Consider the following 15,132-nt stretch of genomic DNA (forward strand, 5'->3'; position numbering starts at 1 on the left):
CTACTACAAATAAAACCAGAAGCATGACTCCATTTGTAAAGAGTAATATGTTATACAACAAAAGATGATGATGATAGTAATGATGATAACTTTAAAAAATTCCATGGCATGCTAAAGCAACAATGACTTGAATATTACTTATAGTTCTGTTTACTATATACACGTAAATAGTATACACTTCGTTAATAAGACAAAAGACTTAAGGAGAACAAGTGTTTCCTGAAGGATACTCTCTTTGCTGTGTTAAAGAATGAGTTAAAAAATGACAGTTGAGATGAAGTTGGAACAAATCTGAAATAATGGTTTAATGAACTATGCGCTATATATTTTTGCAAATAGAAAAAATAATTTGATAATTTCTTTCCATTCAGCATGCACTTTGTACTAAGCATGTGCATACATATTCAAAGGAATCAAAATAATCATTTTTTAAAAACTGATCTTAAAAATCTTTTATATGACAAAATGTCAAATCTACAAGAAAGCATAAGAGAAATGCAGCAGCATGCTCACCTCAAAATCAGGATTCATCAGTATAACTTTTTTTCTATAAAGAAAATTTTCCATCAGGATCCCTATCAAAACAAATTAGGACTAGATTAACTTTTCCTATTTTGCATCTGTTACTCACATTTTTATTTTACTTCTGAAAAAATATGTATATCAAAATTTTGGAATTATGGATGTGAACAGGCAGTTATAATGAAAAGGCATTTAGAACAATTCAGCTCTGGAACAAAGCAAAGCAAAATAGCTATGGAATAGCTAAATGGACTCTTCCACATTAGCTAGTAGACACTAATGCATATCGTATAAACAATTATTTTTACATTGTTCACTTGATGACAATATAAATCTACATTTACACTAAGAATCCACATTTTATAATTTAAAACAGAGGATGTGACCTTAAGTGTGCACATGTTTTTCTAATTGCCAGCAGACTCACTGGCAACAACTGAACTCTAAACTTTACCTTGTTTTGAAAATAAATGATCCTAACTCACAGATTGGAGCTACTCATAAACTTCACACATCAAGGTTACTGGTCATTGTCAGATATTTCAGGCAAAAATAATTTTTTTAATGTCAACAGAAACCTTTAATACGAAACAGTTTTTTTGGAATGAAGTTTAATTGACTGCTGACATAAGGATCCATGCCTGCAGAAAAAAATAGTGCATCTATTTGTAGTCCAATTTCCAATTGTTTTTGCAGGGCTATTTCCTCCTTATGTTGATGGGTCTTTGAATCCTGTACTAAGCGGGAATAACCGAAACAAAAGAAGGTATTTTATATTTTTCTCATAAAAAGTAAATACAGGCTTCCTTGTCATGACCACTACACAGGCACGTACCCGCGCGTACACACATACACACACACACACACACACACACACACACACACACACACACACACACACACACACACACACACACACACACACACACCTTAAAAGACTGAGCAAACCTGAAAGAAGCCAAAGATGCTTTGTGATACTCTCAGGAATCAAGCACCGTGGTCTAGGGCTGCTCTATGATTTCACTTAAGTGGCCATGAAACAAATGACTTTATTGCCTAGCACTCTAGTTGCATGCACTAGCCACATTAGATACCACCTCTGTCTCTCTCTCTCTCTCACACACACACACACCAGGACTGCTTCCAATTTCAGAGGCCCGCTCTGCACCCAGCCAGTGTCCATCCCTGCTTTGATCGGTGAGTGTCCTGACCCCAAGAACAAGGGATACTACTTAATCCCGGAGGATCTGCTCTGCTGCCTCACGCTTCCAAGGTGGAATACAGTAGAGAGAGAGGGATTCCCGCCCCCAGTCCCCCCCACACACCCCCACACCGCTGGGCAGCACAGGGGATCACGGAGTATCCCCTTCCTCACCCCCACGCATCCTAGCCACCCGGAGACATCACCCCTGACAGAATGCATGTACAGAATCCCAGGACCGGGAAGCTAAGGCAAGAAATCATAGGAATCGAACAGCCCCATCGAAGGGGGGAGGAAGGGGGGGGTGCCTCCTTTGGGAGCAGCGAGGCCGAGAGGGGCACGAGGCTCCTTCCCCCGGGAAGGCGTGCCCCAGCCGGGAAGCCCTTCAAGCGCAATGACAGGTCGTCGGCGGACGGGGCCCTGAGGAGGCGAGGAAGGTTGGAGAGCTGCTTTCCGCCTCCTTCTCCCGGGCCGGCCGGGGGAATCCCGGGGCGGTAGGGCGGGGGCTTCCAGGGTCGTCCCCCCCCGCAGCCCCCGCACGTCCCCGCGGCCACCCTCCCGCCGGCGGCCACCACCCCCGCCCCGCGCGGAAGGAAACGCCGGGCTCCCCCCCCCACCCCCACGCTCTCCCGCTCTCTCGCGAGTCCTGTGCAGGCCCTTTCCAGGGGGAGGGGAGAAGGAGGGCGCGCGGAGGGGATGGCTGCAGAACCCGGCCCGGGCGAGGCGATCGCGGGGAAAGCCACGGGCCCCTAAACGTGCCATCTTAATTGTTTGTCAAAGCCATAAATCAACTCCCCCCCCCTTCTCTCTCTCTCTGCAAAAAGAAACCCATAAACCCGATGCCATGCAAGACTGCGAGCAGCCACCCACTTCCTATTTCTGTCACAGCAGCTACACCCTGCCGGCAACCATCCAACCCACCCACCCCCCCTCCCCGGGCGGGCGCCCCCTCCCGCGCCACCGCCACCCCCGCCGCCGCTCCGCAGCTCAGCCATTTGCCAACGGACGCCCCCGTCAATTTAAAAAAAAAAATGCCCCAAGTGGGGTGGGAGTGGGAGGCGTGGGGAGGGAGGGGAGGGCGTCGCGGGGGAGGGGGAGTTGCACAATATCCTCGAAGGTCCGAGGCTGAAGCAGCCGGGGCGGGGGAGGGGAGGCGAGGCGCCTGCGGCACCCCGTGCACCCCCCCCCCACCGCCTCCCACCGCACCTCCCTCCCCACGGGTCACCGGGCGATCGCGGAGCTCCGCTTACCTTTCACCACCCGGTCGGTCGTCGACAACTTGGGATCAATTGCCTTAGGCTCGGACATCTCCAGCCGCCGGAGGGGGACAGCGAGGCGCTGCTCGTCCGTCCGACTGCACACCCCGACCGGACCGGCGGGCCAGACACACAACGCCGCCGCCGCCGCCGCGCTGCAAACCGATCGGCTCGGAGATCTGGGCTCGGAGCTGGCTTTAAAGTTACTGCCTTCCCGGCGCGTCCCTCCTCCTCCTCCTCCTCCTGCTTCTCCTCCTCCTCCTCCTCCTCCTCCTGCTTCTTCTTCTCCTCCTCCTCCGCCGCCGCGGCCGCCTTCACTCCTCCTCCGCCAGCCCCGCCGACTCGCTCCGGGCCGCGCGCGTGCGGTAGTTATTTATTTATTTTCCGAGCACGCCTCCCGGTTCTTCTTTTATTCTTGGAGGGGTGTGTGGGGGGGGGGGGAGAGCAAAGCCACGGGGGTGGGGGGGGTGGGGAGGAGACGCGCACACACAGCCCGGCGCGGAGACCCGGGCGCCGCGGAATGGAGCCCCACGCGCGCGCACGGCCGGGATTAAGAGCGATCACATGGAGAGGCTCGGGGGCGAGGGAGGAGAGGCCGCCGGGCCGCGGGGGTCAAGCGCCGCCGGCCGCGCCTCGGCGTCCCCGGAGGCGAAGAGGCGGCCGTCGCCGCTCCCGCTGCTGCTGCTGCTGCTGCTGCCGCCGCCGCCGCCGCTGCCCCGACCCCGAGCGCCGCCCCGGCAGCCGCCCGAGCGCCGCGGCCGCCAGAGACGCCCCGCTGCTGCGCTCGCCCGCGCTCGCCTCAGCCCTCCGGGCGCCGCTCCTTCACTCACTCGAGCACGGCCGCGGAGCTCGGCAGATACAGTCCCGGGCACAACCTACCCTCCTCCGCCGCCACCGCCGCTGCCGCCGCCTCCGTCCGCCACCCTGCCCGCCTCCGCCTCCACCCCTTCCTCCTCACAGCCCCCGCCGCGAGCGCCCGGCAGCCTCCGCCGCCGCCGCCGCCGCCGCCACCGCCGCCTCCTCCTCCTCCACTACCCCCTCCTCCTCCCCCTGGGGCCCGCCCCCGGCCTCCCGCCCCGACGCCGCAGCCTCGCGCGCTGATTGGTCGGGGCCCACATCCGTCACTGCCGAGTGGCGGTCTCTCCGTCTCCCGCCCCCTGGCCCCGCCCCCTCGCTCTGTTTTCTCCCAGCTGCCAGTCCAGCGAGCCCGCTGCCTCCGCCGCCCAGCCCCTGCTCAGGTGTCACTGTGGTTGGCAGGCCAGGATTAGCGAAAGCCGGGCCGGGAGTGGGGGAGGGAGGGGGGTCGCCGCTAGGAGGAGAGGGGCTCTACCGTGCCACCCCCCCCGACCCCCTGCACCCCCCCCCCGCGCCTCTTTGGCAGCCGCGCCTGGGTGGCTGGGTTAAACCGCAGTGTGAGTAGCTGGGAGCGAATGGTGTCCCCGGGTGTGAGCGTGTGGCCCGCGAGAGGGCAAGACGAGAGGAGGCGGGAGGGGGGACGGGGGGGGGCGCAGGGGGGAGGCGGCCCGGGGAGGGCGGAGGAAGGCCGAGCGCGGGGAGCGCGGGGCCCGCGGCGCAGCTGCTGTCGCGGCCGCAGCTGTCCAGGGACAATCGCCAAAACGGCGACGGATAAACAACTTACCTTGGGGAGCCCGGCCCCGCCCGCGATGGGTGGGTGGCGGCTATCGTTGGGGTGACGTACTTGCTGCCCACGCGCGCGTGTGCACCTTCACAGGAGGGGTGCCCTGTTGAAAGTCTGGGGACCCTGGACACATGGCAATGTGTCTGCCATGCGCGGCGGCGGGACGCGGTGCGGGGCTGGGGAGCGGGCTGTCCCAGGAGACTGGACACAGGAGACACTTTTGCGTCTTGAAACCATCGCCCAGTCTCCTGGGACAGCCCTGTGGATCTCCAGGAGATGAGAGGGGACGGGAGGAACGAGGGAGAGGTCACTTTTCTGCACGCACACGCACGCACGCAGCCACTGGGTAGGACAGGTGACACCACACCTTTTCTTCCCAACAAAGGCCACGGAGCCCGGGGCGGATGCCCACTTTGTTAGCCTAGAGAGGGAGGGAGCAGCTGGAGGCCCATCTCTAAACTTAACGATTGTGCCCTTCTGGTTAGCCTGCTGGTGCACAGATCTGAAGAACAGATCTCCCTCTACCAGAAGATCACCTGGGCACAGCCCCTTTCTCTCTTCCCTCCCTCAGCCCCTGGGACCAACCAGGCTAGAACTTCTTTGGAAATTATAGAGAAGGCTGAACAAATTTCTCACCCTTGTCTTCTGTTTTATTTCCAAATGCCTTCAGTATCAGATTTTTCCCCCTATTTCCTGATTTGGACTATGGGCCCCATAAACGACCTAATAAAAAGGTTTAGGAAACTAGGAGATAGAGCCAGGAGAAGTGTTTTGGCGACCAGGATTAGATTAAGCTCAAAGTTGTAATAACAGACTGATGGCGCTGGTGCTTGAGGTGTAGTCGTGAGCCTCTATTAACCCCTGAACCAAAGGAAAAGATGGGGGCCTTCCCACCAACCCAGGGAGGTAACTCCACCGCTTGCAACCCAGACTGGTATTATGTAGCAATTAAGGAGACAATTTGTTCAATAAATGTGTATTGTGCCTCCCTTTTAAAAAATGTATATGAGAATGATCCTTGCCTATAGTAAAGGCTGGAGCCCAGTAGAACTTTCAATTCTGAGCTTTTGATGGGTCACTGTAATCCCCTCAGAAAGAGGTTGCCACAAGCAGCCTATTAGGCCAGAGCAGAGCTTAGTTGCCAAGCAGATTTAGGAAGTTGGCTCCAAGCCAGATGGCACACACAGAGGGAGGAATGCCAAGACCTGTGGGTAAGGAGGACCTGCTTCAGGAAAGACCAGGGATGCTCACTTCCAAGGCCAAGATGTTCTTTGCCCACATGTTGCAGATGCAATTCCCGCTGTTAATTGGACACTGTTGTTTTTCTGTTTGTTTTTTTTAAAAAACCAGTTACAGAAAAACACATCATCACACACACACTGGAACCAAGATCAGATGTCTTTAAATGTCAACAGCACAGGGAAGTTTTATGAGAGCGATAGGAAATAAAGACATACCGTTCTGGCACACCCTTCAGAACACTACAAGTCCAGAACACCTCCTAGCTGAGGTATGTTGGAATAAAAGTTATGAATCACAATCAATTTACAACACATCATATTATTGCCAGGTATTTTTATTGTGTGTGTATGGTGCCATAGCTCTTACAACATAGATAACTTCCTAAATAGAATTGGACCCCACTCAACGGACAATTATACAGCAGCATACTAAACAGGAACTATTAATCTACACACCTGGCCTACTGAGTTATACAGCCAGATCATCTTCTTATTCAGGTATTCCTTCAGATGTCCAAATATCTGTGACTGCCTTTCGTGCTCATTTTTCCTTTAGTCTACCCAATCCGTTCTTGATATATTGCCACAGTTTAAGGAGTTAACGTGTGTGTATGTGTGTGTGTGTGTGTGTGTGTGTGTGTGTGTGCCAGTATTGGGGTTGAACTCAAGGCCTGGAGCTCTGACTTCCATTTTTCTACTTATGGCTGGCTGTCTACTTGTTGAACCACAGTCCACTTCTAAATTTTTTTTCTGGTTAATTGGTGTTAAGAATCTCATGTACTGTTTTACCTGAGCTAGATTGAAACAGCAATCCTCAGATCCTCAGTAGCTAAGATCACAGGCGTGAGCTAGCAGCAACCAGCAGGAATTTACATGTTCCATGAATTATTTCAGTTTTCTAGGAGTTGGCTTGGGAAATGTCTTCTGCGTATGAAGATTACTGGTTGACAAAAGACAACATTTTGTCTACTAAAATATTGCATTTCCCTTTCCTTTGTGTAATTCTCTATAGAAAGCATCTACCTAGGAAGTTCATTCCCAGCCTTATTTTTAAGCTCAAAAAGTTAAATCCCTTTGTAAAATCTAGAACTCTTGTTTAACTGTTACATAAGAGAACAACTAGAAGACTAAAAATATTCTTATCTTTTTAAATACATGAGCATCAAATCTTAATTTTCAGTAAATGAATTATTCATTTACCAGTTGTGTTTTGAACACCTGTTCTGTGTTAGATTAATGAATAAATGTAGGAAATAAACAATTCTACAATTTAGTCCCTTCATTTAATGATCTCAAAGACTTGTTGTATAAGTATCATGCACATATTATCTTGGCAGGCATTCAAGTGCCTTGCTATTGGAAAACACAAACTAGCTCAGGCAACTACAGGGAATACTGTGAATTTGAAATCATGGCATTTAAATTAAATCATGTGCACAAATTACATGAATTGGGGCAAATCATAGTAAATGAAAATCGTGTCAGTTGGCCAAAAAGTGCCAAATAAAAAAATAAATGTATATCCTCTTTTCAGATTAATCTCTTTTTTTTGAAATTTTGGATCTTTGTGTTTTGGGGGGGTGAGTTTACTATCACCACTTGGACATTAAGAGTTGAATAATGATTTCTGATTATGTCTACTCTGAGGCATACATATTGCTGTGAGTAGTTGCTAGTAGAAAGCAGTGTGCTAATAAAGGCTTTGTTAAATGACAACTCCTTTGTACAACTACTTAAAGATAATTCTAACAACAACACTTGTAATAATAATAAAGCAATGTGCTAGACCTGCACTTGAGTGGTTGGAACATATTGCTGAAAAACCCACAAAATACAAAGTCAAGCTGGGTACCAGTGGCTCACACCTATAATCGTAGCTACAGGAGAGGCTAAGAGTCAGAAGTTAGCCCAGATCAGAAGAAGCCCAGGAGAAGGTCAGAAGATAGCCCAGGTCAAAACGGCTGAAAGATTCCATATTCCAAAATAACAATAACAACCACAAAATCCTGACTAGAGATGTAGCTCAAGAGGTAGTGTGCCAGTGGAATAAGTAATCAAGCAACGGTGAGGTCCCGAGTTCAAACACTGGGACTGCCAAAAAAAAAAGACAGTGAATCCTAGTAAACCATGAATGTGTGAGGGATTTATTGCCTTAAAGCTGCTTTCTGTGCATTTCCCTTTATTAATGTCAAGTTCTGCCTTCTCTAAAGAAGTTTTATGAAATAACACAACTCTACATGGATTTTATTTGAGGCTCAAACCACAAGAGCTTTGTATCATTTATCTTTTGCTTGCTCTTGAAATTTTGCTGACCATTGTTTATTTCAGAATGCACTTTTACTCATTTAAACATGTTTTATTCTCTAAGAAATATTAAAATTTTTTATACAAAGTAAAAACAATTTTTGTGCCAAGTTTATTCCAAAATAAATTTTTCCATCTGTTTTTCCAATAACTTATGAAATCATATGGAGTAACATGCGATATATTTTATATAAAGTTAAGCAAGAATATTTGTGATCATTTTTGTGACCATTTATCATCATTTAGTAAACAACTTCATTTAATTTGTATTTTTGTTTTTGTTTTGTGTCCAAATACTGTGTATATACTAAACTAATTTGAGTAAATTTTAAAAATATATCAGAGCCTGAGCATTTAGCACAGTAGTAGATGACTTGCTTAGTATATTCCTGGTCCTGAGTTCAATCTACTATACATGGGGAAGAGAGGGTGTTGGAATTCATTATTTGAGGGGAGAGATGAAATACAATAGCCTTGTCAGGAAGAGTTCAATATGACCACCTCACTTTACAAAATAATTAACACACACACACACACACACACACACACTAGAGAGAAATACTATTTTCTCATTTTCCTAATTTCAGCTTAATTCTATCCCTCATTTTCATAAAAATATATGGTACCAAGTTATGATTTTCACATTAAGAAATTCCAAGAAGTACACATGTTATAAAACTACGCATTATATTGTTTTTCTAAACTCAAAATTTCAGAATATTTGACCTACACTTCAAACATTTGAAGTGATTTGAGAACACTTTGACAATAACAGTAAAAATCTTACTAATCAAATGAATTGTTGCCACGAAATTATAAGAAATATGGTAAATCGATTTAGGAGAAAGTTTGTCAGAAACTTGGAAAGCATATTTGCAAGCAGGGCACCCATGGTTGACACCTGTAATCCTAGCTACTACGGAGGCTGAGATCTGAGGGTTGTGGTTCAAAGCCAGCTTGAGCAGGAAAGTATGTGAGATTCTTATCTCCAATTAACCACCAGAAAACCAAAAGAGGTGCTGTGGCTCAAGTGGTAGAGCACTAGCCTTGAGCTGAAGAGCTCAAGGACAGCACCCAGGCCCAGAGTTCAATCCCCACAACTGACAAAAAAAAAGCATTTTTGCATATAAATATTAGCATATTATTTAGAAATATATGTTATCACAAAAAGCTGGGTCTTTTTAGAAGATTTTGTTCATTGTTCACTAAAAATTTATAAAATTGCAAATAAATATTCTATTAAGACAAAACTTCCACTCAGAGCAGCCAACTTTCTATTTACTTCTAATTAGTAGTTTATTTTTGGTAATATTGGCTTGTGCTAATTTTTATTTTGCTAATATTATTTTGCTAGTATTTTTATGCACATATTCAGTAGGTGTTTATTGACTTGTATCAGATACTTGGAATATAGAGGGAAAACACAATCTCTACACTCATTAAAACTTACTTTACAATGAGGAGAGACAGGTGATAGGAAAGAAAATTAAAAATGATTGCATTCACATATACCACATTTCAGGTGGTAAGCAGGGATATAATTCACTGTGGTGAGGGGATGTGATGTTCAAGGGAAGAGGACAGTTCTGGGGATAAGGGATACGGTGCTGCAGCTAGTGCTGCAGATACAAAGGCCCTGAAAGAAGAAAGTCTGGCTGGTACTTTTTTTTACTGGCTGTCAAAAATGCCAAGGTAGGGATTGGAGCCATGGCTCAGTTTGTAGAGTGCCAACCAATGAGCAAAAGCTTGGAGACTAAAAAAAAAAAACAAAAACATAACAACAACAACAGCCAAGGAACCCAGAGCATCATGAATTAGTGGAAGAAAATAAAAGCAGGGAACTCACGTAAGGAAAGGTTATCTATGGCTTTGTTGATCATAGAAAAGATACAAATTTATTGTAAATGGAAGAATCGGGGTTGTTTTTTTTTTTAATGTGGAAAGTGAAGTTGAGAGAAAACAGCCATTTTTAGAACCTGAGTATAAAACTGATGGGAAGAAAGAAGTTGAAGACCAGTTAAGAGATTCTTCCAAAACCACTGGAGAGACTTTTGGCATAATCCAAGCTAGATAAAAAGTGGTTTGGCTTAGGTAATTTAGAAAGTAGTTTTAACAAGCATCCTGAGTATATTTTAAATTGACTGATAGGTATGGGCAAATTAAACAAAGGAGACAAGGAAAACTCCAAAGTTTTGGGTCTGAGCAAATGGAAGATGCAAGTTACTGTTTTTGAGAAATGGAGCCTTGAACATTCTCCACAAAATTGTGGAGTGGATCGAAACTTATTCTTAGTAGCTCAACTTTGAATTCTTTATAATTATTTTAGATGAGTTGGCATCATGTGGGAGGGTTCACAATGTGCTTGGACTAGATATGTTTATTTATCTGTCTTCGCATGACTAGGTGCATAGAAATCTTGAGAGCAGTGACTTTGTCAACTTTATTTTCTAACTGAATCTCTTAAGTGCCACCAGAATGCCTAGCACCCAAGGTGTTTAAAAATTCAAATATTAGTTGAAAGAATGAAAATTCTACTACAGGCTGAGTTACTTTATTTTTTCCTCAATGGTGGAAACAAGTACATAAAAGTATTTTAGGAAAAAATAAAATTTCAAGTTTAGGTTTCTTCAAGTTATTTTTTAAAAATCAGTTTAATTCATTGAGGAAAGACAAGTAGCCCAGGCTTGTCAGCATGAGAAATGGAACGGGAATTCAGGAGTTCAGTGTTGAACATGAGGTGTGTCTCTCACTGTAAGAAAAATTACTTGTATAGATCCATGCAAGGCTCACTATTACTCATATTTCCTTTTTCTCTAAATACACAAAAGATTCTATTGTTTGCAACATCTAAGCTATTCCCTGGTGATAACACAGGCCAAATATCAGCAATTTTCAGGAGGAAGTGAGCACAACTGATGGTATGTTTATTTTTAAGCAGTCCCTCAAACTAGCTTTCCTTTCTCTTTGTGAGATCCAGCCCAATGTAGTATTGTCAGTTGTGGATACACTTCAGGATGCCTCGCCTCCCAGCACCCCTATATAAGGTAAATTACCTGGTGAGCAATCCTCAGCTTGGAGGCCCAACATTTACTGCTATTGGAGCTTGGTCTAGAATAAGTGAACATCTAAATAAAGGATATCTCCGGGCCAATGACACTTAAATTTCTTGACCTAATTTGCAAAAGTAAGCTAGACTAATCAGATTCCCCACATTAACAGTCTGGATTGAAAAAAGGTATTGGGGTCTGTGGCACAATTCATGTGTGCGCTATGTAAACAAATGACCCCATTCTACATCACAAGGCAATGTAGCGATCAGAGAAAGAAAAATCCCTTTAGTCCTTGCTAACTTGTTTCTAGATACACAATTCTTCAATATCCTTACAAGGGCTGTTTGCTATAGTTAGTTTGAATACTGTGTTCCTTACTAAGTCCCTTCATCTGATTTAGTATGGCCTCTCACTGAACCAAGTAGAAGATGCAAAAAGCAGCTCAGCTAGATATTCCTCACCCTCTATATGGCTTCAAAGGTTGACCTCTTCTGACTCTGGGGCTTATAGAAATCTGTGTCTTCATTCAGAAAATGGCTACATTCTCCTCACATCCTTGCCTATGCCAGTTGTCTCTTTCGCAGATCAAGTACCACAAATAAGAAGAGCAAACCAGCTTGAGAAAGAAAGAAAAAGAGGTGGTCTGACTAAGAAGTTTAGGTAAGTTTTTCAACCATTAATTAAATATTCCCTGTGCTGGCTTCTGTGTCACATCATGTTTTGGGCTATTCTTCAATAAAAATTTAAAATCTCAGCAAATTAACAATAAGCTTGAAGTCCTCTGCTGGCCTGGGCGCCAGCCAAGAGCAGCCATCTTCCACCTGCTGATTCAGCATTCCAGAGGCTGCAGCCAACACAAATACCAACAGGTACTTCAGTCAACCAACAGGAGAAGAGAGGTTAAAGAGGTATGCCTGCCTCTGCTGAAGTGGCACTTGCATTTTATTGACCTGAACTCATCATCTGACCACACCTAATTTCAAGATGGGCAAAGGTATGTGGTCCTCCCAGGTGTCCAAATATTTACATTGCCAACCAGAATTTCTAAATAACCCATCTAACCTTGTGGATGCTCCGGGCTACTGTTGATACCCAGTGACTAGGGATGCGTCATATCTCTGTGACACATGCCAAATAGCTCTGGAATAACCATGATTCCTGGTCTGCTCCTCAGATTGAGTTTCTCATTCTGTTCCTTTATCATGGCCTCTACAGGTGTAAATCAGATGCATTCTACTTGGGTTTGATCTGGCTACTTCTTTCTTGGGAAATTTCTGGTCCTACACCAGATTCCTGGTGTCACTGCTATTTGTAACCTTCCCAGCTCCCTCAGTTCAAGGCTGGGTCTGTTCCTCTGTCTCAACATTCCAGTGTGTCTTCTTCTTTAGATAAGCAGTGTTGGAAGAGTAGTGACAATGGTTAGTTAGTGTTGGTTGGGGGAAAAAATGTTCCTTTAATGTGTCTTACCAACAAGAAAGTTCTTTTCTAATTTTGAGAGTTGTAAGTAGACTATGTACATATAATATATATATATATATATATGTGTGTGTGTGTGTGTTTGTAGAAAGACAATAGATAGATAGATAGATAGATAGATAGATAGATAGATGCCTATGTATATACACAGAATGTATGACTAGGGTTTGCTTTTGTGAGTCGTGGCATTTTATAGAAATTAATATGACCAATTTAATAATATGCAAACTTATTATTAGGCTGATGGAATGCCAAGCAGTTTCTGTAAATGTCATATTTTGGTACTACTTTTACAAAATTTAACTAATTTTTAACATAGTAATCTAACTTTGTTAGTCCTACATCATAGGGTTAGTCTCCTGTGTCAGCTTAGCTAGACCATACCACCCAGTTATTTAGTTAACCACTAATCATGTGTTTCTATGAAGGTAGTTTGTAGATGTAGTTAATTTCTACAGTCAATTGGTTTAAATAGATTACCCTAAACAATGTGGGTTGGCCTCATGTAATCATTTGAAAATCTCATGCAAAAAGACTGAGGTTTCCAGGAAGAGAATTCTACTTCAGAACTGCAGCTGCAGTGCCCAACTGGTTTCCCACTGCTGGCTTACCCTACACCCATTAGACTTATTAGTCTCCCCCAACATTTAAGGCAGAAACTCTTTATATATATATATATATATATATATATGTACACAATGTATATCACATATTCAATATTAGATAAAGTTGTTAACTTCATTCTTTAGGCTAAAATTTTAGCTTTGCTTTGTTCATTTATGGCTTGGGCTAGGAATTTCTGTTCTCTTAAATATAATTGTTTCTCAGGAAATTATAGTGGATGGTCAATATCTGAGACTGAGGTCAAGAATGCAGACCCTCAGATAAAGATTCACATCAAAATGATTCATTGAAGAGTCTCCCAAGGGAAAAGAAAACCAGGACGGTGGGAGAAAAATTGACAGAGAAGAGAAAGAAAGCCACCCAAAGGTGAAATATTAAGCAAAGACCTGCGGATATAGCAACTTGACTTAATCCTATAGGCCCTGCAGACTTATTATTTTTATTTTTAATTGTTATTATATAAAGGTGATACATGGAAGGGTTACAATTACATAAGTCAGGTAATGAGCACACTTCTTTTTGGGCACTGTCACCCCCTGCCCTAGCTTTCTCCCAATTTTCCCCTCCTGTTCCCCCACAAGTTGTATAGTTCATTTTCAACAGTGTCTAGTGAGTACCACTGCTGTATTTGTTCACCCTTTATCCCTCCATTTTTGTGCCCCCCCCACTTTAATAAAGACAGATAAATGAACAAACAAGACAAAAGAAAAAAATCACAATGAAGAAGAAAAAAAAAAAACCTCTTGTTTCTTTTTCCTGACCTGATACTAACAAAACATCTTAAGCTCTGCCCGTCAGGACCAAGGAGCTACGGAAATACATCATTGGCCAGGTCTGTCTCAGTGTAATGTAATGAGGAAGGAAAGCATACAGGTAGCTGTGAAAACAAGAAAGGTTTAGAAAGGTTAAAAATATCTGCTATTCTGTGTTGAAAAGCACTTGGGTAAAGGGATGGTACAAAGAAAATAACCAGATCACAGCAGTGAAGGGACACACTTCATATTATTTCAAATTATTTCTTTTCTTTGTGATTTCACATGCAGATGGCCTCGCTCTCCCATGTCCAGTCATCAGAGAATATCCATTTTACTTCTTGAAATTCTCAAATCACAAAATAGACCAATTAATCCCTTTATAGTTAGAATGAAGAAAAAGCATTGCTAAAAGAGGGAAATTATTGCCTCAATTCAGAAGTAAGACCTGTCTTTGGTCGTCTTGGCTAGGTCCTTTGCCCAACCTTAGAACACTTTCGGTGTATACAGAATGTTTTATCTGTTCAGAAGGCTCATTTGAAATATGACTCATTCCACATGATTCCACATGACATTGTCTCAAGTCTACAGTTCTGTGGATCAAGGCCTAGGACATAATGTTCTGTTCCCCTATCAGCTCCCTTTCTTTGGAAAATTAAATGGATTCCCTTTTTCTTTGGAAGCCAGGTGAGACTTATACTAAAGTGCTTTTAGTAGTCATATTGTTCTACCATATGGATTAAGAAAACAGAGAAATGGATTCTATAGAAAGAAAGAAATATGATTCATGCAGAAAAAAACAGACAGAAGAGAAATGACTGAGATTCTATTTCCTGAGTCCACTGTGTTTCTGGGATCCAGACACATCATAATCCTTGAGGCTTATGTGACTCCATTTAGCTTTATCATTTGCTGGTATATTTTACTTAATTAGGTCAAATTTTAGTTACAGCCAACCAAGGCTTGTTAGTCAGCTTTCTGCTACTGTAACAGAACACACAAGGATAATCAATATATATAGAATAAAGTTTTATTTTGGCTCACAGTTTTAAAGGTTTTATCCCATG

The 15,132-nt window shown here is 44.2% G+C and overlaps 1 protein-coding gene and 1 long non-coding RNA gene across 3 annotated transcripts in view; one reads left to right on the forward strand and one right to left on the reverse strand.

Annotated features, from left to right (window-relative positions):
• The window catches only part of Ppp3ca (protein phosphatase 3 catalytic subunit alpha), a 257,022-nt gene extending 253,436 nt beyond the window's left edge, over positions 1-3,586 (reverse strand). The window contains exon 1 of one of the 2 annotated variants that reach the window (XM_070022342.1): positions 2,974-3,586. In XM_070022342.1, coding sequence (XP_069878443.1) covers positions 2,974-3,031 — 58 coding nt within the window. In that variant the 5' untranslated portion in view covers positions 3,032-3,586. The remainder of the gene's footprint in view (positions 1-2,973) is intronic. The other variant, XM_070022343.1, reaches the window with a different exon arrangement.
• A 641-nt stretch (positions 3,587-4,227) lies between these two features.
• LOC138826943 (uncharacterized) lies at positions 4,228-14,765 on the forward strand. The gene is made up of 3 exons (XR_011371910.1): positions 4,228-4,391; positions 11,798-11,873; positions 13,518-14,765. It is a non-coding gene; the product is annotated as an uncharacterized lncRNA (long non-coding RNA).
• Positions 14,766-15,132: the final 367 nt, after the last annotated feature.

Source organism: Dipodomys merriami, unplaced genomic scaffold, assembly GCF_024711535.1.
Source record: "Dipodomys merriami isolate MVZ:Mamm:240054 unplaced genomic scaffold, mDipMer1.0.p SCAF_15, whole genome shotgun sequence".
NCBI classification, from domain to species: Eukaryota; Metazoa; Chordata; class Mammalia; order Rodentia; family Heteromyidae; genus Dipodomys; species Dipodomys merriami.